The sequence below is a fragment of the Nerophis ophidion genome, linkage group LG28 (genome assembly GCF_033978795.1).
Source record: "Nerophis ophidion isolate RoL-2023_Sa linkage group LG28, RoL_Noph_v1.0, whole genome shotgun sequence".
Taxonomy (NCBI): domain Eukaryota; kingdom Metazoa; phylum Chordata; class Actinopteri; order Syngnathiformes; family Syngnathidae; genus Nerophis; species Nerophis ophidion.
The window spans coordinates 13,060,159-13,086,591 of NC_084638.1; the positions used below are offsets into that span (position 1 = coordinate 13,060,159).

At 41.5% G+C, this 26,433-nt stretch overlaps 1 protein-coding gene across 2 annotated transcripts in view; it reads left to right on the top strand.

Moving 5' to 3' along the window:
- LOC133545570 (gastrula zinc finger protein XlCGF26.1-like) overlaps nt 1-26,433 on the top strand; it is a 384,938-nt gene extending 358,505 nt beyond the window's left edge. Inside the window, exons 1-2 of one of the 2 annotated variants that reach the window (XM_061891276.1) lie at nt 17,394-17,664; nt 23,377-26,433. In XM_061891276.1, coding sequence (XP_061747260.1) covers nt 23,427-25,244 — 1,818 coding nt within the window. In that variant the 5' untranslated portion in view covers nt 17,394-17,664; nt 23,377-23,426 and the 3' untranslated portion in view covers nt 25,245-26,433. Of the gene's footprint in view, nt 1-17,393; nt 17,665-23,376 lie in introns of those variants that run through there. The other variant, XM_061891277.1, reaches the window with a different exon arrangement.

A 26,433-nucleotide genomic window follows, 5' to 3' on the forward strand; every position in this document is an offset into this window, starting at 1 on the left:
AAACCTGGAGAGGCGTGATTGGGAAGAATGGTCGCCCGGATCTAAACCCGAGTGGTGTTTTGTTATTGGACTTTTGTGCTCGTCACGGATTGTCCATAACAAACACCATGTTCAAACATAAGGGTGTCCATATGTGCACTTGGCACCAGGACACCCTAGGCCGCAGTTCCATGATCGACTTTGTAGTGGTGTCATCGGATTTGCGGCCTTATGTTTTGGACACTCGGGTGAAGAGAGGGGCGGAGCTTTCTACCGATCACCACCTGGTGGTGAGTTGGCTGCGATGGTGGGGGAGGATGCCGGACAGACCTGGCAGGCCCAAGCGCATTGTGAGGGTCTGCTGGGAACGTCTGGCAGAGTCTCCTGTCAGAGAGAGTTTCAATTCACACCTCCGGGAGAACTTTGAACATGTCACGAGGGAGGTGCGGGACATTGAGTCCGAGTGGACCATGTTCCGAACCTCTATTGTCGAGGCGGCTGATTGGAGCTGTGGCCGCAAGGTTGTTGGTGCCTGTCGTGGCGGTAATCCCAGAACCCGTTGGTGGACACCAGCAGTGAGGGATGCCGTCAAGCTGAAGAAGGAGTCCTATCGGGTTCTTTTGGCTCATAGGACTCCGGAGGCAGTGGACGGGTACCGACGGGCCAAGCGGTGTGCAGCTTTAGCGGTCGCGGAGGCAAAAACTCGGACATGGGAAGAGTTCGGGGAAGCCATGGAAAACGACTTCCGGACGGCTTCGAAGCGATTCTGGACCACCATACGGCGCCTCAGGAAGGGGAAGCAGTGCACTATCAACACCGTGTATGGTGCGGATGGTGTTCTGCTGACTTCGACTGCGGATGTTGTGGATCGGTGAAGGGAATACTTCGAAGACCTCCTCAATCCCACCAACACGTCTTCCTATGAGGAAGCAGTGCCTGGGGAATCTGTAGGGGACTCTCCTATTTCTGGGGCCGAGGTCGCTGAGGTAGTTAAAAAGCTCCTCGGCGGCAAGGCCCGGGGGTGGATGAGATCCGCCCGGAGTTTCTTAAGGCTCTGGATGCTGTGGGGCTTTGTTGGTTGACAAGACTCTGCAACATCGCGTGGACATCGGGGGCGGTACCTCTGGATTGGCAGACCGGGGTGGTGGTCCCTCTCTTTAAGAAGGGGGACCGGAGGGTGTGTTCCAACTATCGTGGGATCACACTCCTCAGCCTTCCCGGTAAGGTTTATTCAGGTGTACTGGAGAGGAGGCTTCGCCGGATAGTCGAACCTCGGATTCAGGAGGAACAGTGTGGTTTTCGTCCTGGTCGTGGAACTGTGGACCAGCTCTATACTCTTGGCAGGGTTCTTGAGGGTGCATGGGAGTTTGCCCAACCAGTCTACATGTGCTTTGTGGACTTGGAGAAGGCATTCGACCGTGTCCCTCGGGAAGTCCTGTGGGGAGTGCTCAGAGAGTAATTATTTTATCATTATATATTTAATTTTTTTGCATGATCACAGGAGAGGCCCTGCTTCTCCTGACCGCACGTCACTGCTTCAACTAAAGTTGGGTACAATAATTGTAGTCAATTTTTGTACGTATATATTTTATTTTATTCAGTACTGCACTCCATTTTTTTTAATGTTTTCTTTATAATATTTATATGTAGTGTCTAGCTTACTTCATCGTCTATATTAAACCCTTATAAATGTAATTACGTGTATTTTTTTCATTTCAATATTTTCCATCATAATTTGTGTTTTACATTTTTGCAATCTCCAAATATGATATATTTAGTTTTATTGAAGTTTTAGTGACAGTTTATTGATGTGCAGACATCTTTTTATGGTCAAGTTCTCTCTGGATAAAAAAAGATGAGAGTTAAATCAAGCGGTAATGAAGGTGAATAATGGAAGATTATTATATACATAATTATACATAGTTACACTCAGTAGTGACAATTAAAGACACTTTCATCCTGTTCATTTGACCATAGAAAAAGAGTAAAGTGTAATATTCTAAACAATAGAAGAATATTAATATCAGCAGTCAATATTCCAACATTGTGAAGCTGAGCTATGGTAAAAAAAAACATATTCAGCTTTAAAGGCTTTATGAGAGTGATGTAATTATCAGAATCAGAAATACTTTATTAATCCCCGAGGGGAAATTAAAATTTCCAGCACTGTTTTAAACATGTGAATATTCAATGTAACAATATAGAGAGTACGAGGAGGAACTTTTTCCAACTAAAAGGAAAAGGAGGGACAACATTAACTACTGGACGCTGTTTTCAAGAAACAACAAGTTGTGTTACACAGAACAGGTTTTTCTACTTCTTACTCTCACATCTTTGCTAACTTTATATTAATTTATTACCACCATTCTTAAATATGTTTTACGTAAGAATGTGGGTGTTGTTGAGAAGATGATGCAGGTGTTCTGTCAAATGTAATACCAGTAAAAATGCGTTACTTATTCTAGTCTGTTTGTAAAATAAATTGTTTTCCTAAATTATATTCTCCTTACTTTATCCAGACAGTAATTAGGACCAAGGACCCTGGGAGGAATTTGCCCTTTAAAAGGGGAACCCATTTACTGTGGCAGGACAGTATCAACATGAATTGATCACATTTGTATAATCGGCTATGAGGCATTTTATTATCATTGTACAGCCCTTACCTTTGGGCCGATACTGAGGGCGACTGTGTTGACCAGTTTAATGCGTGCAAATGATTGAATGTCCAGTACTGTAGAAATGTGTTTGGATATGACAATCCCTTTATTCCAAGCTATCAAAATGAAATGAAATGTAGGTTCTAGAAAATTATGTATGCTGACCTTGAATGGCACATTGTCACAGCAGCGAGACCTGACCACACACCACACGGTCGAAAACTGTTTGTCCTCCATGCAATTGCCGCCTGAATGTTCACAACTGAACCCAATTTAAGGAGGCTACCATGGCAACCGCACCACAGCAACAGTCCCATCCCTGTCCACACTTCCTGGTTCTCAAGAGGAAGTGGGCGGAGCAATCTGCCAAAAGGGAAATTCAGCAGAACTGAGGACAGCAATCAATTAGAGAAAACAAAATAAAAACAATTTAAACAAATAAGGAAATTTGGCTCCAACATATCCCTTTAATTCCTGTCAGTTTGCTATTAAACTTCTGGCATTCCACTGAACAATCAACATGGCGTTGGATTGTGGTCACATGACTCCGTTTCGTCTCCTCTCTGTAGTTCACCTTGCACCTGTTCCCAAGATAGTTCTTTTACATTTAAAAACTTTGCTGCTGCTTTGAAGATTATTTTGATCTTCTCACTCTTATTTCTTGCCTGTTCTGTACATTTTATTACGTATGTCTTCTTTCTATTTCCAGCAGACTAGTAGAACATCTTAAGTCTATTGCTGCCCTCCACAGGTTATTAACAGAATATCCTCCTCCTTCTGTACTATGGCCCACACTACAGACTTGGACACAAACAGGACAGAAAGTAAAAAGCAGCTATAAGGACGTCAAAACAAAATGTATGCATTCTTTCTAACGGCCGCAGGGTGGCAGCAGAGGCTCCATGTATTACCTGAAGAAACATTTGACTTCTGACCTTTTCACATTATTTATCTCATCTTTACTGCTGGAGTTCAGTTCACTGAGGATGTAAGCTCCATTTTGGTATTTTAATTATCTTTAAATATTCATAAACAGTCTTAGAACAAACCATTATTATTATTTTTGCCTCATTTTATTCACTCTCTACTAATTAAAACTATTCTAGCATGAAAACATTCAGGATGTTCATACAAACAATATTACACATTCCCCAAACGTACCACTTTTTTATGGTATTAATATCATACATTATCACATTGAATATTCACAGATTTATAACAGTGCTGATCATTTTTATTTCCCCTCCGGGATTAGTAAAGTATTTCTGATTCTGATAATGAAGATGGCGGCGCCCGGAAGGGCTGCGACCTCGAGGAGCTCCTGCTAAATATGGAACATTTGGCAGAAATACCGGACGATTCTACAAACTTTATGGCTGGCTCACATCGTGGTCACTCCGTGATCACGTACGACCGCCAGACACTTCTGGATGTGGACATATCGGGCCGTTTTGGACTGATAGACGCGTGCTTGCTAGACCTGCTAACTAGCACGGGAATACTTCGACGGCTACATCCAGCGGCCTGTGAAGCAGGGGAGTATAGTAGCAGCGGGGGCCGTCTACGGAGCAGACGACAGCGGTGTGATCGGAAACGCGGATGCCGAGCGGGGCTAAAAACAAAGCAGAAGGCTAATCCCCACAGAACACCACTTCCCTCCATCCTGAAGCCGGATTTAAATGGAAGATGCGAGACTACTGGTCTGGGTAAGGAGTCAGTTAAATTAGAACAAGTTTTTTCTGCTTTGAGTGTTTCAGAGTTGGACATGTGTTTTACTGAGGTGGCTAACTATGATGTGTGCAGTTTATCAAAGCAACAGACAAACAATCGGAAAATTCCCGTCGTATCAATTCCTAGATATGGTCGTAATTATACTAAATGCACTGGGCATAATAAACACAACATTATTAATATTGCTACTACGGATAATTTGATCAAACATTCCCTAAAACAGCCCACTTTCTATAATATAGGTTTTTTAAACATAAGATCATTGTCTCCCAAAACGTTGTTAGTTAATGATATCATCAGAGACAACAATCTTAACGTCATCGGTCTCAGCGAAACCAAACGACTTTTTTGCGCTAAACGAGGCATGTCCTCCTAACTTTACACATGCGCATATTTCCCGTCCTCTTAAAAGGGGTGGGGGGGTTGCACTAATATACAACGAAAACTTTAACCTTAGTCCTAACATAAATAATAAATATAAATCGTTTGAGGTGCTTACTATGAGGTCTGTCACACCGCTGCCTCTACACCTGGCTGTTATCTACCGCCCCCCAGGGCCCTATTCAGACTTTATCAATGAATTCTCAGAGTTTGTTGCTGATCTAGTGACACACGCCGATAATATAATCATAATGGGGGACTTTAATATCCATATGAATACCCCATCGGACCCACCGTGCATAGCGCTCCAGACTATAATTGATAGCTGTGGTCTCACACAAATAATAAATGAACCCACGCATTGCAACGGTAATACGATAGACCTAGTGCTTGTCAGGGGTATCACCGTTTCCAAAGTTACGATACTCCCGTATACTAAAGTATTGTCCGATCATTACCTTTATAAAATTCGAGGTTCAGACGCATGTTCGGCAAACTAATAATAACAATAACTGCTACTTTGTCTTGTTATATTCTTATTTTACTGTTATATTGTTATTCCCATTGTTTTTATTTTTTTTGTAAAATTTCTCTATTTTGTTTCCCCATTATTTACTTTTTACTTTTTTTTTTTTTTTTTTTTTAATTGATCTTAACTCTGTACACTGCTGCTGGAATTAAAATTTTCCTGAAGGAACTCTCCTGAAGGAATCAATAAAGTACTATCTATCTATCTATCCATCTATCTATCTATCTATCTATCTATCTATCTATCTATCTATCTATCTATCTATCTATCTATCTATCTATCTATCTATCTATCTATCTATCTATCCATAGCAGCCGCAACATTAATACGGCCACAACGACAACTCTTGCTGACCTACTGCCCTCGGTAATGGCACCATTCCCAAAGTATGTGGGCTCTATTGATAACCTCACTAACAACTTTAACGACGCCCTGCGCGAAACCTTTGATAACATAGCACCGCTAAAGTTAAAAAAGGCTCCAAAAAAGCGTACCCCGTGGTTTACAGAAGAAACTAGAGCTCAGAAATTATTATGTAGAAAGCTGGAACGCAAATGGCGCACGACTAAACTTGAGGTGCACCATCAAGCATGGAGTGATGGTTTAATAACTTATAAACGCATGCTTACCTTAGCTAAAGCTAAATATTACTCAAATCTCATCCACCGTAATAAAAACGATCCTAAATTTTTGTTTAGTACGGTAGCATCGCTATCCCAACAAGGGACTCCTTCCAGTAGCTCCACCCATTCAGCTGATGACTTTATGCAATTATTTAGTAAGAAAATTAAAGTCATTAGAAAGGAGATTAAAGACAATGCGTCCCAGCTACAACTGGGTTCTATTAACACTGACACGATTGTATATACGGCGGATACTGCCCTCCAAAATAGTTTCTCTTGTTTTGAGGAAATAACATTAGAGGAATTGTTACAACGTGTAAATGGAATAAAACAAACAACATGTTTACTTGACCCTCTTCCTGGGAAACTTATCAAGGAGCTTTTTGTATTATTAGGTCCATCAGTGCTAAATATTATGAACTTATCACTTTCCTCGGGCACTGTTCCCCTAGCATTCAAAAAAGCGGTTATTCATCCTCTTCTTAAAAGACCTAACCTCGATCCTGACCTCATGGTAAACTACCGACCGGTGTCTCACCTTCCCTTTATTTCAAAAATCCTCGAAAAAATTGTTGCGGAGCAGTTAAATGAACACTAAGCGTCTAACAATCTATGTGAAACCTTTCAATCCGGTTTCAGGGCAAATCACTCCACGGAGACAGCCCTCGCAAAAATGACTAATGATCTATTGCTAACGATGGATTCTGATGCGTCATCTATGTTGCTGCTCCTCGATCTTAGCGCTGCTTTCGATACCGTCGATCATAATATTTTATTAGAACATATCAAAACACGAATTGGTATGTCAGACTTAGCCCTGTCTTGGTTTAACTCTTATCTTACTGATAGGATGCAGTGTGTCTCCCATAACAATGTGACCTCGGACTACGTTAAGGTAACGTGTGGAGTTCCCCAGGGTTCGGTCCTTGGCCCTGCACTCTTCAGCATCTACGTGCTGCCGTTAGGTGACATCATACGCAAATACGGTATTAGCTTTCACTGTTATGCTGATGACACCGAACTCTACATGCCCCTAAAGCTGACCAACACGCCGGATTGTAGTCAGCTGGAGGCGTGTCTTAATGAAATTAAACAATGGATGTCCGCTAACTTTTTGCAACTCAACGCCAAAAAACAGAAATGCTGATTATCGGTCCTGCTAGACACCGAACTCTATTTAATGATACAACTCTAACATTTGACAACCGAACAATTAAACAAGGCGACACGGTAAAGAATCTGGGTGTTATCTTCGACCCAACTCTGTCCTTTGAGTCACACATTAAAAGCGTTACTAAAACGGCCTTCTTTCATCTCCGTAATATCGCTAAAATTCGCTCCATTCTGTCCACTAAAGACGCTGAGATCATTATCCATGCGTTTGTTACGTCTCGTCTCGATTACTGTAACGTATTATTTTCGGGTCTCCCCATGTCTAGCATTAAAAGATTACAGTTGGTACAAAATGCGGCTGCTAGACTTTTGACAAGAACAAGAAAGTTTGATCACATTACGCCTGTACTGGCTCACCTGCACTGGCTTCCTGTGCACTTAAGATGTGACTTTAAGATTTTACTACTTACGTATAAAATACTACACGGTCTAGCTCCATCCTATCTTGCCGATTGTATTGTACCATATGTCCCGGCAAGAAATTTGCGTTCAAAGGACTCCCGCTTATTAGTGATTCCCAAAGTCCCAAAAAAGTCTGCGGGCTTTAGAGCTTTTTCATTTCGGGCTCCAGTACTCTGGAATGCCCTACCGGTAACAGTTCGAGATGCCACCTCAGTAGAAGCATTTAAGTCTCACCTTAAAACTCATTTGTATACTCTAGCCTTTAAATAGACTCCCTTTTTAGACCAGTTGATCTGCCGTTTCTGTTCTTTTTCTTCTATGTCCCACTCTCCCTTGTGGAGGGGGTCCGTTCCGATCCGGTGGCCATGTACTGCTCGCCTGTGTATCGGCTGGGGACATCTCTGCGCTGCTGATCCGCCTCCGCTTGGGATGGTTTCCTGCTGGCTCCGCTGTGAACGGGACTCTCGCTGCTGTGTTGGATCCGCTTTGGACTGGACTCTCGCGACTGTGTTGGATCCATTATGGATTGAACTTTCACAGTATTATGTTAGACCCGCTCGACATCCATTGCTTTCCTCCTCTCAAAGGTTCTCATAGGCATTATTGTCACCAATGTCCCACTGGGTGTGAGTTTTCCTTGCCCTTATGTGGGCCTACCGAGGATGTTGTAGTGGTTTGTGCAGCCCTTTGAGACACTAGTGATTTAGGGCTATGTAAGTAAACATTGATTGATTGATTGTTCGTTCTGTGATAGGGAAACAAAATAAACAGTTTATTTTATGAATGTATGCAAAGCAAACTCTGTGAGATGTTGTACAATATTGGCCTTTGCCTGACACTCCAAACTTTGATTGACATTGATATTGTTTTGGGGATGTTTAAAAAGTTAAAAGAAAAGGCAAAAAATGTTTAAAACACGAGGATTTTTTTTTTAATCCACAAATGTAAATTTGTAAAAACAAAAGAAACCCAACAGATGATTCATAAAATCACACGTTTAAATTGTATAAAAGACAACTGTTCAAATGATGTATAAAGTAAATAATCATATGCTCCCTGAAGTGGTCCAGAGGATGTTTCAGATGTGAACCAGCAAATATGTATATCATATAAAGGTGCTAATCTATGGGATTATTAACAATTACATATGAAAATATGTAACACTTCAGTAAATTCAAAAACCTATTAAAAATAACTATTATGAATAAGTCTACAATTGTATTATGAATCTACAAAACCCAAAACCAGTGAATTTGGCACATTGTTTGAATGGTAAATAAAACAGAATACAATGATTTGCAAATCCTTTTCAATTCATATTCATTTAAATAGACTGCAAAGACAAGATATTTAATGTTCGAACTGAGAAAGGTACACATTTTTTTCGCAAATAATCATTAACTAGAATTTAATGGCAGCAACACATTGCAAACAAGTTGTCACAGAGGTATTTTTACCACTGTGTTACATGGCCTTTCCTTTTAACGACACTCAGTAAACAATTGGGAACTGAGGAGACACATTTTTTAAGCTTTTCAAGTGGAATTCTTTCCTAATTTTGCTTGATGTACAGTTGGGTTGTTCTGGGGTCTCCATTGTAAAATGTAAATGGGTTATATTTGTATAGCGCTTTTCTACTTTCAAGGTACTGAAAGCCCTTTGACACTATTTCTACATCCAACCATTCACCCACTGATGACAGGAGCTACCATGCTAGGCCCAAACCATCACCCATCAGGAGAAAGTGTAAAGTGTTTTGCTCAAGGACACAACAGACATGACTAGGATGCCAGAAGCCTATTGAACCGGGAACGCTCAGGTTACTGGCACGGCCGCTATACTGTCCAGCTCTATAGTGGACTTCAACGTTTTCTAGGCCGAGGACCCCCCACCCCCACCTGTAAAAAATGGTGTTTTAAATTAAACGTGTACCTTATTATGCAATACTAAGATATTCAAATAATACAATAAAGAGTATTGTGGTATTTTAGGCTTCATAATGCACCAACCTTTTTCAATGGGAGACAAGTCTGGACTACAGGCAGGCCAGTCTAGTACCCACACTCTTTTACTACGAAGCTAGGCTGTTTAACATGTGCAGAATGTGGCTTGGTATTGTCTTGCTGAAATAAGCAGGGGCGTCCACGAGAATGACGTTGCTTGGATGGCACCATATGTTGCTCCAAAACCTGTATGTACCTTTCAGCATTAATGTTGCCTTCACAGATGTGTAAGTTACCCATGCTTTGGGTAAATAAATGGTAAATGGTTGTACTTGTATAGTGCTTTTCTACCCCTTTTTAAGGAGCCCAAAGCGCTTTGACAGTATTTCCACATTCACCCGTTCACACACACTGATGGCGGGAGCTGCTATGTAAGGCGCTAAACAGGACCCATCGGGAGCAAGGGTGAGGTGTCTTGCCCAAGAACACAACGGGCGTGACTTGGATGGTCGAAGGTGGGGATTGAACCAGTTACCCTCAGATTGCTGGCACGGCCACTCTCCCAACTTCGCCATGCCATCCCCCATTATGTGCATTAATACACCCCCATACCATCACAGATGCTGGCTTTTGAACCTTGCGCCTACAACAATCTGGATGTTTATTTTCCTCTTTGGTCCGGAGGGCACAACGTCCAGTTTCCAAAAACAATTTGAAATGTGGACTCTTCCACTTTGCATCAGTCCATCTTAGATGAGCTTGGGCCCTGCAAAGCCGGCGGCGTTTCTGGGTGTTGTTGATAAATGTCTTTGCATGTACTCGGGTTAAAAAAAAAACCTAATACAAAATAACTGATCTATAAATGTAGAAGCATATTAAAATATTGTTACACAAACAACAATGTCACAAATGTTTTATGGGTTGATGTTCTTACAAAGTCAAAACAATTTTTTTTCAAATCAAGTTTGTTTCAAATCCTGCAGTTTCATTTGCTGCTGCTGTTCTCACCAGCACACTTGTGTTTCTTACACTGGTACTTAGAGAATCTTTCACCACACACACTGCAACTAAACTCTTTCTCTCCTGTGTGTGTTCTCATATGTGCTCTAAGGGTTGATCGTTCACAAAAGCTTCTGTTGCAGATTGAACAGGAATGTGATTTTTCACCAGTGTGTGTTCTCGCGTGTTTTTTCAAATGTTGACTTTCTGCAAAACCTTTACCACAGACTGAACAGGAAAAAGGCTTTTCACCAGTGTGTGTTCTCATGTGCACTTTCAAATATTCCTTCCCCCTAAAAGATGAGCCACATATTGAGCAGATAAAAGGTTTTTCACCAGTGTGCAACATTGTGTGTTTTTTTTAAACTCTGTGTGTAAAACTTTTACCGCATATCGAACAGGTAAAATGTTTTTCTCCAGTGTGTATTGGCATGTGTTCGTTTACCATATTTTTTTGTGTAAAACCTTTACCACAGAATGAACAAGAAAAAGGTTTTTCTCCAGTGTGTATTGTCATGTGTACTTTCAAACTCTGACTTACTGTAAAACATTTACCACATTCTGAGCAGGAAAACGGTTTTTCTCCAGTGTGTGTTCTCATGTGTATTTTCAAACTGACTGTTAGTAAAACATTTACCACATTCTGAGCAGGAAAACGGTTTATCTCCAGTGTGTGTTCTCATGTGTATTTTCAGATAAGAACGGGAATGAAAGAATTTGTCACAGTGAGAACACTTGAAGTGAGTGTTGTCGGTGTGACATGTCTTATCATCTTTAGAGTCTTCATCATCAGTGTCAGGAGAATGTGACGTTGTGTCCTCACTATCTGATAGTGGAGCTAAGAGCTTGTCTGCTTGTGATCCTCCACAGTGGTCTCCATCAGCTTCTGTTGTCATGTGTTGTGTTGAGCTGCTGCTTGGAGGCTCCGCCTCGCCCTTCTCCTCACTTTCACCTTTGACCTCATCACCTTTACTCTTCACAGGGACACCAATCACTGGGAACTCCACCAGTCCTTTAAGAGGCTCTCCCTCCTGACTGATGTTGTATTCCACCTCTTTCTCTTTAATGTGGGGCGTCAGTGAGTCTTCCTCTTACTTTTTACAGGGAAGGGTCTGTGTCAAAGAGAAAAAGGAGACGCCAAAGGGTCCGTGACACCTGGTCTTCTTTGATGGATCCTCCTTCACCATCCTGTAGCTACACTCCTGTTTTTCAGGCAGAAGTTGTTTTTCACAGACATCTGCAGGACATAAAATGACAAACATGCTTGAGAAATGTCCAGATTCAGTCAGTAAGTTCACATGAACTTAAAAAAACAAGTTATTATATGAATTGGCCTGAAAACAAACACACTGCTCTTTACAACATTGTTCACAGGAAAATAAGAGGGATGGACAATATGGCCTAAAATCTATATTGCGATAAATTCCTTGCTGCCTGTGTGCAAGTGGGATAGGCTCCAGCGCCCACTGTGATTTTAATGTCAGTTACTGATGTATAAAGTTGGATAAAAGATTAGGTCGTTTAGAGTGTATATCTGTACTCTGTATTGTTGTCTCTGCTATGGCGCCATCTTGTGCTTTGGTTTGAAAGTGTATTTCCTTTTGCTTCGTGCCTTGAACCCAAAGTAAGGTTTCATCATTAATCTCGCCAAGCAACGCTTTTAAGTGTAACAGGGATTTCCACTAGATCTGGAACGGCGGCGCCATGGCAACAGACTCGTTCCGTTTTTTTTTTATTTTAAGTCAATGTGTCAGTTTCCAAAACCTGGCTTCTATATTTAGTGGTCGACACAACAAGGTGGTTCAATAGAGCTAAAATCTGCTCGTGTGGGACAGAAAGTCATGCATAAACACAAAATAAATGATCTAGTTTACTTTCAGAGTAAAATATTCTGTTTAAGGTGGAGGGTATTTTACATTTTGAAAAGTCCTAATGAACATGAAGTCAACTTGTCTAAAGGTTTTCAGACCTAATTTCACCCCCCTTGACATAAATGGACAAAGGCATGATGATTCCAAAAGCCCCAAAATAAAATAATTATACAAAAGGCATATCCCGGGCAGCTATATGAGGGCCTGTACTTCAGCGTTGTATTAAAATGACTATTTCCATCTCCAACATTAAAGTGAATGTCGCTAACACTACTGCACACGGGAAAACATGTGGAAGAGAACTGCAAGTAGCCGAAACAAAGATTGTGAATGAGTGACAAGAGGATCACTTTGTTCATGTAAGTCTACTGTGGAATTAACATGCTCAGGTGCTGAGAGCGATGCACAGAGTGAGACCTCTTAGTCCAGTTTAAAATCCACAGACCAAGAAGGAAACAGATGGGCATAGCAATGTATTGATGAGGACAAGAATTAAGTTATTAGGTTTATTTTTCATTTATATGGGTCCCGACCTACGATTACAATGATATTTTAATGTCTCTGGACATCGTATTTAATGCTTTTTAACACCATTTAAGGCCTTAATTTAGGCAAAGTCCATTGAATGACTTAACGCTTTTAAATGATCCACAGAAACCGTGCTAAAGCTCTTTAATTTAAAGTATCATGCAACAAAACATATGTTTATTACATTTTAACAAAAGAGAAGAATAAGTGATTATTACGTTTTAACAGAAGTGTATGTAGAAACACGTTACATTACAAAGTTCCAAAATAAAAATATTGTTCATGGAATTATTGAGACATTTCTACGATGTATTTACGATTTTTATGAGATATTGATAGAATTTAATACATTCTAAGGCCAGCGTGGCTCGGGTGGGAGAGCGGCCGTGCCAGCAACTCGACGGTTCCAGGTTTGGTCCTAGTCACTGCCGTTGTGTCCTTGGGCAAGGAACTTTACCCACCTGCTCCCAGTGCCACCCACACCGGTTTAAATGTAACTTAGCAGCCCTGGGGGGAGCCGGTGCTGATGCTGATGGATGCTTAGAGGTGGGAGCCTACTTCCACCCTCTGAGAGCAATTTGTCAGGAAGTCCAGGATCCAGTGGCAGATGGAGGAAGACAGTCCCAGCCCCGTCAGTTTGGGCACCAGTCTTTGGGGGAGGATGGTATTGAACGCAGAGCTAAAATCAAAAAAGGGTAGCCTTTTTGTCCCCAGCAATGATGTGCACTGCCTCAGGGTATGCAATTTGTTGACTGCTAATGGAGTCAAGTAACACCCTGAGTGCCGTACTAGTATGTCAAACAGCAGTTACTATGACAACATTAAACTCCCGTGGAAGGTAGATGAGTCTGCATTCCACAGTAACGTACTCCAAATCTGATGAACAGTGACTGGTAACAGTCTTGATGTTGGTGCACCAGCTGCTGTTGACGTAGATGCATAGCCTCCCTCCTCTGCTCTTACTGGAGTCTTTGGTTCTGTCATGCCGATGTGTTGTGCGGCCCGCTAGCTCGATAGCCGTGTCCGGGATGAGCGGGTGAAGCCACATCTCCGTGATGAGCAGAATGCAGCTGTCCCCGATCATCTTATTTGTCGCAATCTGCACCTTCAGCTCGTCCAGCTTGTTGCTAAATGAGCATCTTGCCGTGTCTTCCTAGCGACATCCTTGGGTTTAAAACTAATTTGACCAACTTCTCGGTGTATGGCCAAAACCTTCGCCGATACAAGTGTGAGGCATGATTTATAATCTAGAACAAACTTTTACCAACTCAGAGTGGATGCAGCAGCAGCTCAGTAGCTAGTCTACCTCTCTGCGAGCAAGAAGCCGTTTGACTAAAAGTAGTTCCTCGAATTTGGCTCTTACAATTACAATGCTGCTAATACTTGGATAATATACAGGTCACTACAAGTAAATGGATTAATGTTGGTGATTTTAAAGGGGCTTTAAAGGCACAATAGAGGATTACCATTACCTTTAATGTTAGCCGCCTTGTACTAGCAGTTTTTAACTATTTAGCATACATATTGGATGACATCTAGATGTTGTACTTACTTGGACTGTGATGAAGCTGTGAGGACTCAGGTGGTTTGTCTTCATGCTCTTCAGTCTTCACAGAGACAACAGTCAGTGGAAACTTGCTGAGATCCGCCTCCTCCTGCCCTGGAACAAACTCTTCCTCCTGAGTAACCCAGAGATCCTCCTTTTCTTCTTTAAAGTGGGGGGCTGTGGATCCTCCTGCTGCTGAAGGGGACGTTCTTCTTGACAAGCGTTCATCTGTTGGACGTCCGCAAGACAACACAAACAAACTTCAGTTCAGATGTGTCAAATATTTTTTAGTCCATCAAATATAATATTTTCCAAGTGAACTGACACCAATTTGTGGTGATGTTCTTCTACACATGGAATAATCATCAGTTATTGATTATTATGAATTGTGTAATTGATCTTATTTTCTCCATTTACATTAATTATTGATAAAAAGTAACAACTTATAGAAAACCTCCTGCTGGGATTTTAATACCGTCATGACTGCATTAAGTCAGTCTGCACAAATAAAAGTTTCATTGTGCTGCAGCATCAAGTGACGCCAACTCGCTCCTCCCACTACCAACCTACCAGCCAACCTTGACACACACCTCCAAAATAGTCCCACCTCACGTCATCGGTGACCAGGACTACAGAGCTGTGACTAGTTGGCTTAACTTTTCCGGGCAATAACCTCTCCTTGTTCTTCCTCCTACAAAAGTAACATTTGTAACCCAACAGAAAACAAACAGAAGTGCAGCGAAGCACGTGTAACAAGTGCCAGCGAGTGTGGCCGTGCGATAGTATGTTGGTTGAACCTCACTCACACCATAAGAAATGTACTAGCGTGAGAAGTTATATACCCACTACATTGCCAAAAGTATTTGGCCACCCATCCAAATGATGACAATCAGGTGTTCTAATAACTTATAATATCAAACACTTCGGCATGGAGACAGTTTCTAAAAACATTTTGTGAATAAATGGGCCGCTCAGTGATTTCCAGCATGTAACTGTCATAGGATGCCACCTGTGCAACAAATCCAGTCGTGAAATGTCCTCGCTTCTAAATATTCCAAAGTCAACTTTATTACACGAAAAGTGAAGAGTTTGGGAACAACAGCAACCATCAAGTGGTAGGTCACGTAAACGGACAGAGAGGGGTCAGCAGATGCTGAAGCACATTGTGCAGAAAGTCTTTGCACTGTCAGTTGCTACTGAGCTCCCAACTTCATGTGACCTTCCAATTAACCCACGTACAGTAGGCAGAGAGCTTCATGGAATGGCTTTCCATGGCCGTACAGCTGAATCCAAGCCATACATCACCAAGTCCAATGCAAAGCGTGGGATGCAGTGGTGTAAAGCACGTAGCCACTGGACTCTAGAGCAGTAGAGACGCCTTCTCTAGACTGATGAGTCACACTTTTTTCATCTGGCAATCTGATGGACCAGTCTGGGTTTGGAGGTTGCCAGGAGAACGCTACATTTTTGATGGCATTGAGCAGAGTGCGAAATTCGGTGGGGGAGGAATTATGGTGTGAGTTTGTTTTTTCAGGAGTTGGGCTTTTCCCCTTAGTTCCAGTGAAAGGAACTTTGAATGCCCCAGGATACCAAAACATGTTGGACAATTCCTTGGGATGGCACTTCAAGTTCATATGTGCGTAAAGGCAGGTGGCCAAATACTTTTGGCAATATAGTATTGTAAGCATTTTCCTACTCACAGTGCCACAGATCCATGCCAGAATCCAGTTGCTCAGAGTTGACAGGGTTTTTAATATCGTTCTTCTCAACCAAGTGCATTTTCATGAAGACTTTTCAGTCTCTCCAATCCTATCACCTCCTCCTCTGCCGGCTGCTCATTCTTAAAGACAACAGTTGATTAGATTCACACGTACCACCTGCGAAATCTAATCACCTGCCAGCTGCGTCTCGCCTTCCCACCCATGCCACGCCCCCGTCTGAGGGTGCACTGTCTCCAGTAGCCCAGACGGGGTCGCTGACATTTACATCTGCAGTGTGCTGATCACAACCTCCCTCCACAAGTATATATATATATATATATATATATATATATATATATATATTTGATTACAAACAAAATATTGATGCATGTTCAATTTGTGTGCAGTATATTAAAGCCATTTTTAATATCTAATATTTATTTCATTAAATATTTATTTTTGTCTAACCGAATGAGCATTAATTGCTTACAATTGTGCAAATAGTGTATTCGTAATAACATGCATCAGTTGATTTAATTTCCATGATATGTCTGCCCGAATGCAGCTGAGATAGGCTCCCTCTGCAACCCCAAAAAGGGACAAGCGGTAGGACAATGGATGGGTGGATGTCATCAGGGTAATATAAGTGCTTGAAAACAACATAATTTGTATTTATTGCTAATAAAGTTAGCACCACCAAAAAGTAGACTATTGCAATGTATGTGTAATACATTATATTACACTGTCATAATAATCCATCCATCCATCCATCCATTTTATACCGCTAATTCCCTTTGGGGTAATAATAATAAAATGTCTATCCTGTAAAGCGTCTTTGAGTGCACTGAAAAGCCCTGTATCAAATACAATGTATTATTATTATTGTTATTATAATAACATGTGACTTATTCCAGACTTAAATTACGAGACGTTCGTTCCTTTCTAGTAACAAATATTTAATGATGTTAAGCGTGACTGTAATATACAACAAAAAACAGTTAAAGTATTAAATAAGTCAATATAATTCTCATAGAGAACATATAAAATACACTCCTCAAAATAAAACCCTAGCATTTGCTACAAAGGCCTGCTAGCGGGCTAACACTATCACGTTAGCTTCGAACAACAAATCAGGTAAATAACAGAAACAATATAAAAGCCGCGTGTAGAAGAGAGGAGTGGAATATATTCTTCCTATTGTTACACCAGCAACTCTTAAATGGGACTTTTTCTCTTGTTCTGTGGCCGGGCGGAGGAAGTGTGCACCACTCACTATTGTCCCAGTGAAACATGTGTTTGGCCAATATTTGTTCCGCAATTGATAACACTTCGATGACGTCACACAGGAGGAAGAACAAAACAAGATGGCGTCTGGCGGAGAATACGTTGTTTTGGTTGTTATGGTTTCTAGGTCTTAATTACAACGTACATGTGCACATGTGTGTCGTTTAACGGAGTAAACGTCGTTATTATTTTTTTGTATGTGGATACATTAGTCTGAGTGCACGTATACGTACTAGCCGAGCCTGCTGGTTAGCTTAGCTTGTTAGCTGCTAACAAAGAGAGGCAGAAGTGATCGACTCATCAAAGCAGAGATCCAATGTAAGTGTAAAGTGTTTTTATTGTGTGAACATGTCTACATTACAAATGATGTGCGTGTTGGTGAAACAGCGACTAACTGCTGCCGTTGAAGAGATATTTGTGATGTTAGAAAAAAAAACGATAGCAGAATACGAGGTGTAACTTTGTCCAACAAAAGAGGAGAAGGAGCGATAACATCAATTACTGGACGCTGTTTTCAAGAAACATCAAGTTGTGTTACACATCCATCCATCTTCTTCTGCTCATCCGAGGCCGGGTCGCGGAGGCTGCAGGCTAAGCAGGGAAGCACAGCCTTTCCTCTGCCGAGCCATTTAGTCCAGCTCTTCCCGGGGGATCCCGAGGTGTTCCCAGGCCAGCCGGGAGACATACCGTATTTCCTTGAATTGCCACAGGGCATGTAGTATGCGCCTGCCTTGAATTACTGCCCGAGCAAACTCGCTTCGCAAAATAATTAGCGCATGCTTAGTATTACCGCCAGGTCAAACTCGTGAAGTCACGAGTGACACTTCCCCTGTCATCATTTTCAAAATGGAGGAGGCTGATATCAATACCGGTAATTTGAAATTGCATAAAGGGAAGAAGATTAAGAGCTATTCAGTAGGATTTAAGGTCCAAGCATACATCACACTCAAATTTTTACTGCATACCTTTGGTATGTGCCGAAGTGAGAAGAGGTTTTAAAATTATTAGCGCATGCTTACTTTTACCGCATGCCTTTGGCAAGCGCAAGAGTGAGAAGAGGTTTTAAATTAATTAGCGTCCCGGTGGCAATTCAAGGAAATACGGTAGTCCACCCAACGTGTCCTGGGTCTTCCCCGTGGCCTCCTACCAGTCGGACGTGCCCTAAACACCTCCCTAGGGAGGCGTTTGGGTGACATCCTGACCAAATGCCCAAATCTCCTCATATGGTTCCTCTCAATGTGAAGGAGCTGCGGCTTTACTTTGAGTTCCGCCTGGATGGCAGAGCTTCTCACCCTATCTTTAAGGGAGAGCCCCACCACCCAACGGAGGAAACTAATTTCGGCCGCTTGTACCCGTGATCTTGTCCTTTCGGTCATGACCCAACGCTCATGACCATAGTTGAGGATGGGAACGTAGATCGACCGGTAAACTGAGAGCTTTGCCTTCCGGCTCAGCGCCTTCTTCACCGCAACGGATCGATACGGCGTCCGCATTACTGCAAACGCCGCACCGATCCGCCTGTCAAACTCACAATCCACTCTTCCCTCACTTGTGAACCAGACTCCTAGGTACTTAAACTCCTCAACTTGGAGCAGGGAACTCTACCCTTTTCCAGACGAGAACCTAGGACTCGGACTTGGAGGTGCTGATTCTCATCCCAGTCGCTTCACATTCGGTTGCGAACCAATCCAGTGAGAGCTGAAGATCCTGGCCAGTTGAAACCATCAGGACCACATCATCTGCAAAAAGCAGAGACTTAATCCTGCAGCCACATAAACCGGATCCCCTCAAGGCCTTGACTGCGCCTAAAAATTCTGTCCATAAAAGTTATGAACAGTATCAGTGCCTTAGTGGAGTCCAACCCTCACCGGAAACGTGTCCGACTTACTGCCGGCAATGCGGACCAAGCTCTGACACTGATCATACAGGGAGTGGACTGCCACAATCAGACAGTCCGATACCCCATACTCTCTGAGCACTCCCCACAGGACTTCCCGAGGGACACGGTCGAATGCCTTCTCCAAGTCCACAAAGCACAAGTAGACTGGTTGGGTAAACTCCTATGCACCCTCAAAGACCCTGCCGAGAGTATAGACCTGGTCCACAGTTCCACGACCAGGACCAAAACCACACTGTTCCTCCTGAATCCGAAGTTCGACTATCCGGCATAAACTCTTCTCCAGTACACCTGAATAGACATTCCCGGGAAGGCTGATGATGCTTATACATATTGACACAAATATAAAAAAAACACTAACCTTATGACAGATGATTTTGCAATTGTTTAATTTGATCTTTCACAACACCTAGTGGCCACAATAATTCATGAAGTCAAGCTCATGCCGCAAAATGTTGAACGATGCGGACACGTTTGTTACTAGATACTTTCTATCAGACTTCTGTTTTGGAGACTTTGTGTACGCATTAGGCAACTATAATTATTTGATTTGCTTAAATGTTCTGTTTTAGCTTAGCTGTTGTGTAGCGGCTAGCTCCTCGTAGCCTACAGCAGGTGTGTCCAAAGTGCAGCCCATAGCTATGTTTTAAACCGACAACGAGGAGTGTTGAAAATGTGGTATTTGCGTGTCGGTCCAATCAGCGGCAGCTACGCCCTGTTTCGTCATTGGACCTAAGTCTTTGGCTTGGTAGGCGGGTACGAGCCTACCAAGCCAGGTGGTACTAGCACGAGCATGGAGGAGCCTTTGTGGTGGTGTCGCAGCTTGGTGGTCGTGCCGTCAGGTAACACCAGTAAGGTTCTTTCTGTGAGATATTGACTGGTGATTTTTTTCTCCCTGGTCTTCGACTTCATATCTGGTGTTGTCCTTCAGACCTCGGCCAAGAAGCCATGTGAACAGTGGCAAGAATGTGGGCGATAAGAGTGTATGTGCGTGGGCATGAACTTGCACCCAGTTTCAACTGGAACTCAGGACATATGATTAGTTGCACGGCATATTCTAATCTATATTAAACATTTCTTAACCACTCTATTTTTCATTATCTTAATTATATCCCCACTTTAGCTACCTGTAAAAATGAGTGACTTATCTTAGTCCATTTGTAAATAAATAGTTTTCCTAAATTATAGTCTCCTCACTTTAACCAGACCCTTTAAAAGGGAAAGCCTGAAAAAAGGACAGTATTAAGATGAATTCATCATATTTGCTATGAGGCATTTTATTATTAATATATTCTGTTCTTGTTACTTGGGGCGGTATAGCTCGGTTGGGTGGAGTAGCCGTGCCAGCAACTTGAGGGTTCCTGGTTCGATCCCAGCTTCTGCCATCCGAGCAGTTGTGTCCTTGGGCAAGACACTTTACCCACATGCTCCCAGTGCCACCCACATTGGTTTAAATGTAACTTAGATATTGGGTTTCACTATGTAAAGCGCTTTGAGTCATTAGAGAAAAGTGCTATATAAATATAATACACTTCACATGATATCGTGTTGTTCTATTTTCTAATTTAAAGTGGAACTGCACTTTTTGGAATCATTCTCAGTCCCTATGTAAGTTAAAGTTAAAGTCCCAACAGTAGTCACACACTAGGTGTGGTGAAATTATCCTCTGCATTTGACCCATCCCCAAGTTTAACCCCTGGGAGGTGAGGGCAGCGGAGGCCGCGCTCGGGAATCATTTGGTGATTTAACCCCCAACCCTTGATGCTGAGTACCAAGCAAGGAGGCAATTGGTCCCATTTCTATAGTCTTTGGTATGACCCGGCCAGGATTTAAAATCAAGACTTTCCAGTCTCAGGGCAGACGCTCTAACCACAAGGCCACTGAGCAGGTCGATGGTTAATGCATCCTCAATAGAAAATAAACCTTTGCAAAAGTTAAATAACAATTACGTCATTGGTAGCCGCTCTATTCTGCCTATAAAGTGCTCTAAACAACATCCTAAAACCCCCTTCAACATTTTAAATACATACTGTAAATATATATGTAATGTAGTAACATTCTTAATAACATGTCATATTTACATATCTTGCTAATTTTAAGCATACAATGTCTGCTCTCACTGGGATGCCGACTGATGGGGTGTTCATATCTTCCCGTTTAGATGAAGAATTAATCATCACAAAAAGGGTTAAAAAGGGGTGGGTGCAAAAGAGCGTAATTTTGCATCTTTCTTGCCATCACCAGGTCTAAGTTGGATGTCAAAGTTGACCAAGTTCGCGGTTTATGTCCACAACCTTCTACTACATTAGTGAGAAGCATGATATATAATCTAGAATTAGCTTTCACCATCTTGGAGGCGAGAAAGCAGCTCAGTATGTCAATATAGCAGCATAAGCTAGTTACTTCTGTGATCAATGCGCCGCTAAAAATAGGTCCTTAACGTTAGAGCTTATAATAACAATATCACTAATACTTGGTTAATATTCAGGTCACAAAATGTAAATGTAGTATTGTTGGCAGTTTTTGGATGTTTTTTTTGAGGACTTTGTGGGTCTAATAGAGGAGCTCCTATTGACTCCAATGTTAGCTGATTTTTGCTCATGTTTATTTACTAAACAAAATTCATAAAAATTAAAAACATATGTCTTGCATAAGGATTGTGAATGATAGGCAACATTTAAAAAAAGTTCAGTTTCCTTTGAATTTGTCAGATAAGTAAACAATCCTTCAAATTAAAGATTATGTTGTTTATAGATATTATCCACAATGAAGTTACAGTAAAACTAAGCACACAAGGGAAAGTACATTTCATATACACATGAAGTACACATATGTGTAAGAATCATGTTAACCACCAAAATATCGTCTCATTCTCCTAAAGCCAATATCGAGGAGCCTTTGGTGAGCTGACCGTATCGTCACACCCTTAGTTAAAAGCACACCATCCCCATGACTATTCCACGTGATGTAGAACAGCAGTACAACATTTTAATCATACACACACATCTGAAGAATATAAAAAATAAATATATTTGGTGGCCAAACAAAATACTAGGCCAACCAATTTTTAGTATGGGCGATATGACCTCAAATCTATATCCTTAAAACAATATATGTCATGATGTATAATCTGATATATGATTGATAATAGAATAATTTCAAAGTGGGTTACAAAAGCTCCTAATTTGGAAGCTGACATATGCAGTAACATATTGTGTAATCTGCGATGAGGTGGCAACTTGTCCAGGGTGTACACCGCCTTCTGTCCGATTGTAGCTCAAATAGGCACCAGCGCCCCCCCGCAACCTCAAAGGGAATAAGCGATAGAAAATGGATGGATGATATTGTGTCATTTCTCATTGTATTATTTTGTCGAAACAATTATTATTAATGTACTTGTTTATTTACTATTAACATCTGGTTACTTTATTTGAGAAAATGATACTGGAAATTATGTAATATTTTACTGCATATTTCAGCAACTAAAGTAGGAGCCTGTGTAGCCTGTTTTAAAATGGTTCTATTAGTAATTATATATGAAATAAAATTTTGCAAAATCTATTTTAAACCATATTGGGGCTTCACGGTGGCAGAGGGGTTAGTGCGTCTGTCTCACAAAACAAAGGTCCTGCAGTCCTGGGTTCAAATCCTGGGTTCAATGCATGTCCTCCCCGTGAATGCGTGGGTTCCCTCCGGGTACTCCGGCTTCCTCCCATTTCCAAAGACATGCACCTGGGGATAGGTTGATTGGCAACACTAAATTGGCCCTAGTGTGTGAATGTGAGTGTGAATGTTGTCTGTCTATCTGTGTTGGCCCTGCGATGAGGTGGCGACTTGTCCAGGGTGTACCCCGCCTTCCGCCCGATTGTAGCTGAGATAGGCGCCAGCGCCCCCCGCAACCCCAAAAGGGAATAAGTGGTAGGAAATGGATGGATGGGGGATTGTTCATCCATACTAAAAAGTCCTGTCATCATGGTTTTTGTTTCTTTTCCTGTGAATAATGTAAAGAGCAGCGTGTCTGTGCGTCACTGAGATTTCAAGACAGTTCATTCGATAAGTTGTTTTTCCTAAGTGCATGTAAACGTACTGAATGCATTGTGTGACTGAGCTGAGATGGTGTGTTTGTCTTGCAGACGTCTGTGAAGAACATCTTCACCCTGAACAACAGAAGTGGAGCTTCAGGATGCAGACGGAGGAGCCACAGCCCTCCCACATTAAGAAGGAAGAGGAATACCCACCGATTCCCCATCTTAAAGAGGAAGAGGAGGACCCACTGAAACCCCAATTTAAAGAGGAAGCGGTGGATCCACTGAGCCCTCACATTAAGGAGGAAGAGATGGATCAACCTACCCCCCATTTTAAAGAGGAAGAGGAGGACCCACTGACAGCCGATTTTGAAGAAGAGGAGGACCCACTGACACCCCTTTTTCAAGAGAAATTGGTGGATCCACTGACCCCTCACAATAAGGAGGAAGAGGTGGATCCGCTGACCCCTCACAATAAGGAGGAAGAGGTGGATCCGCTGACCCCTCACATTAAGGACGAAGAGGAGGACCCACTGACCCCTCACATTAAAGAGGAAGAGAAAGAACACAGCATCAGTCAGCAGGGAGAGCATCTAGAAGGACTGGAGGAGGTTGATGTCACCAAGATGCCAGTGACTGGTGTCCCTGTGAAGAGTGAAGATGATGAGGTCAAAGGTGAAAGTGAGGAGAGGGGAGGGGGGGAGCCTCCAAGCAGCAGCTCAACACAACACATGACAACAGAAGCTGATGGAGACCACTGTGGAGGATCACAAGCAGACAAGCTCTTAGCTCCACTATCAGATAGTGAGGACACAACGTCACACTCTCCTGACACTGATGGTGAAGACTCTAAAGATGATAAGACATGTCACACTGACAACACATGTTCTCTCTGTGACAAAACTTTTAAATATCCTAGTGATTTGAAAAGACACATGAGAACACACACTGGAGAAAAACCCTTTTCATGCACAGAATGTGGTAGAGATTTTAGACTAAAAGAAATGATGAAAGAACACATGAGCATACACACTGGAGAAAAACCTTTTTCATGTGCAATCTGCGGTAAAGATTTTACTCAAAGGCCACATTTGAAAACCCACATGAGAATACACACTGGAGAAAAGCCTTTTTCCTGCTCAGAATGTGGTAAAAGTTTTGGGATAAATCGAAGTTTAAAAATACACATGAGAACACACACTGGAGAAAAACCTTTTTCATGTTCAATCTGTGGTAAAAATTTTACTGAAAGGCAAAGTTGGAAAACACACATGACAATACACACTGGAGAAAAAAGTTTTTCATGTTTAATCTGTGGTAAAAATTTTACTAATAGGCGAAATTTGAAATCACACATGACAATACACACAGGAGGAAAACCTTTTTCATGTTCAATCTGTGGTAAAAATTTTACTCAAAGGCAATATTTGAAAACACACATGAGAATACACACTGGAGAAAAACCTTTTTCCTGCTCAGAATGTGGTAAAAGTTTTGTATTTAATAAAAATGTTAAAGTACACATGAGAACACACACGGGAGAAAAGCCTTTTTCATGTTCAATTTGCGGTAAAGATTTTACTCAAAAGCCCCATTTCAAAGCACACATGAGAATACACACTGGAGAAAAACCTTTTTACTGCTCAGAATGTGGTAAAAGCTTTGTAATAAATCGAAGTTTAAAAGTACACATGAGAACACACACTGGAGAAAAACCGTTTACATGTTCAGTATGTGGAAAAAGTTATATAGAAAGACAACAATTAAAAATACACATGATAAAGCACTCTGGTGAAAAACCATACTCCTGTTCAAGCTGCAACAAAAGCTTTTGTCACAAAAAATATTTTACAGTACACATGAGAACACACACAGGTGAGAAAGTGTTGAGTTGCAGTGTGTGTGGTGAAAGATTCTCTTCTAAGTACCAGTGTAAGAAACACAAGTGTGCTGGTGAGAACAGCAGCAGCAAATAAAGATGCAGGATTTGAAATAAACCGTCAAAACTTTTAAATTTGACTTTCTAACAACATCAGCACATAAAACATGTGTGACATCATTGTTGTGTGTGTAACACAATCTTGTTAATATGATAAGGGACGGCGTGGCGCAACGGGAGAGTGGCCGTGCGCAACCCGAGGGTCACTGGTTCAAATCCCACCTAGAACCAAAACTCGTCACGTCCATTGTGTCCTGAGCAAGACACTTCACCCTTGCTCCTGATGGGTGCTGGTTGGCGCCTTCCATGGCAGCTCCCTCCATCAGTGTGGGAATGTGTGTGTGAATGGGTAAATGTGGAAGTAGTGTCAAAGCGTTTTGAGTACCTTGAAGGTAGAAAAGCGCTATACAAGTACAACCCTGAGATTCTAACATTTATAGATTAGACACTTCAGATTAGTGCTTTTATTTCAGTCAAGTACATGAGTTAATATACACATTTGTGTACTTTAAAATGAACAGAACAATTTGACTGAAAGGGTGAGAATAAACAGTACATAAAATATGTTACATAAAATAAACATTTTATGTGTATATAGTCATAATTCACTCTTGTACTTATTCATAATAGTGTTTGATATGTTTTTTTAAATGATGACGTTTTACATAGTTTGTTTTCTAATTGTAGATGATTCCATAGATGCACTCCTTCATATGATGTACGTATTTGTTTTACATGAGTTTATACCTTTGCTTTTGAGTACACATAAATCCCTCTTAGTTCATATTTACTGGTTCACATCTGAAACATCTTCTGGACCACTTCTGGAAGTGTGAAGTGAATTATATTTATATAGCGCCTTTCTCTAATGACTCAAAGCACTTTACATAGTGAACCCAATATCTAAGTTACATTTAAACCAATGTGGGTGGCACTGGGAGCATGTGGGTAAAGTGTCTTGCCCAAGGACACAACTGCTCAAGCATATTATTATTTACTTTATACATCATTTGAACAGTTGTCTTGTATACAATTTTAAAATGTGTAACTTTTGAATCATTTGTTGGGTCTCTATAATCCATTCTATGAATTATTTTTATTACTCTTCTCTCTTGTGTAATATGAATATTGTTGTGTGATTGTTTTATATGTCTGTCCCCAGACCTTTATGCAATAAACTATGTATGCTTCAACTAAAGTTGGTTAAAATAAATGTAGTTATTATT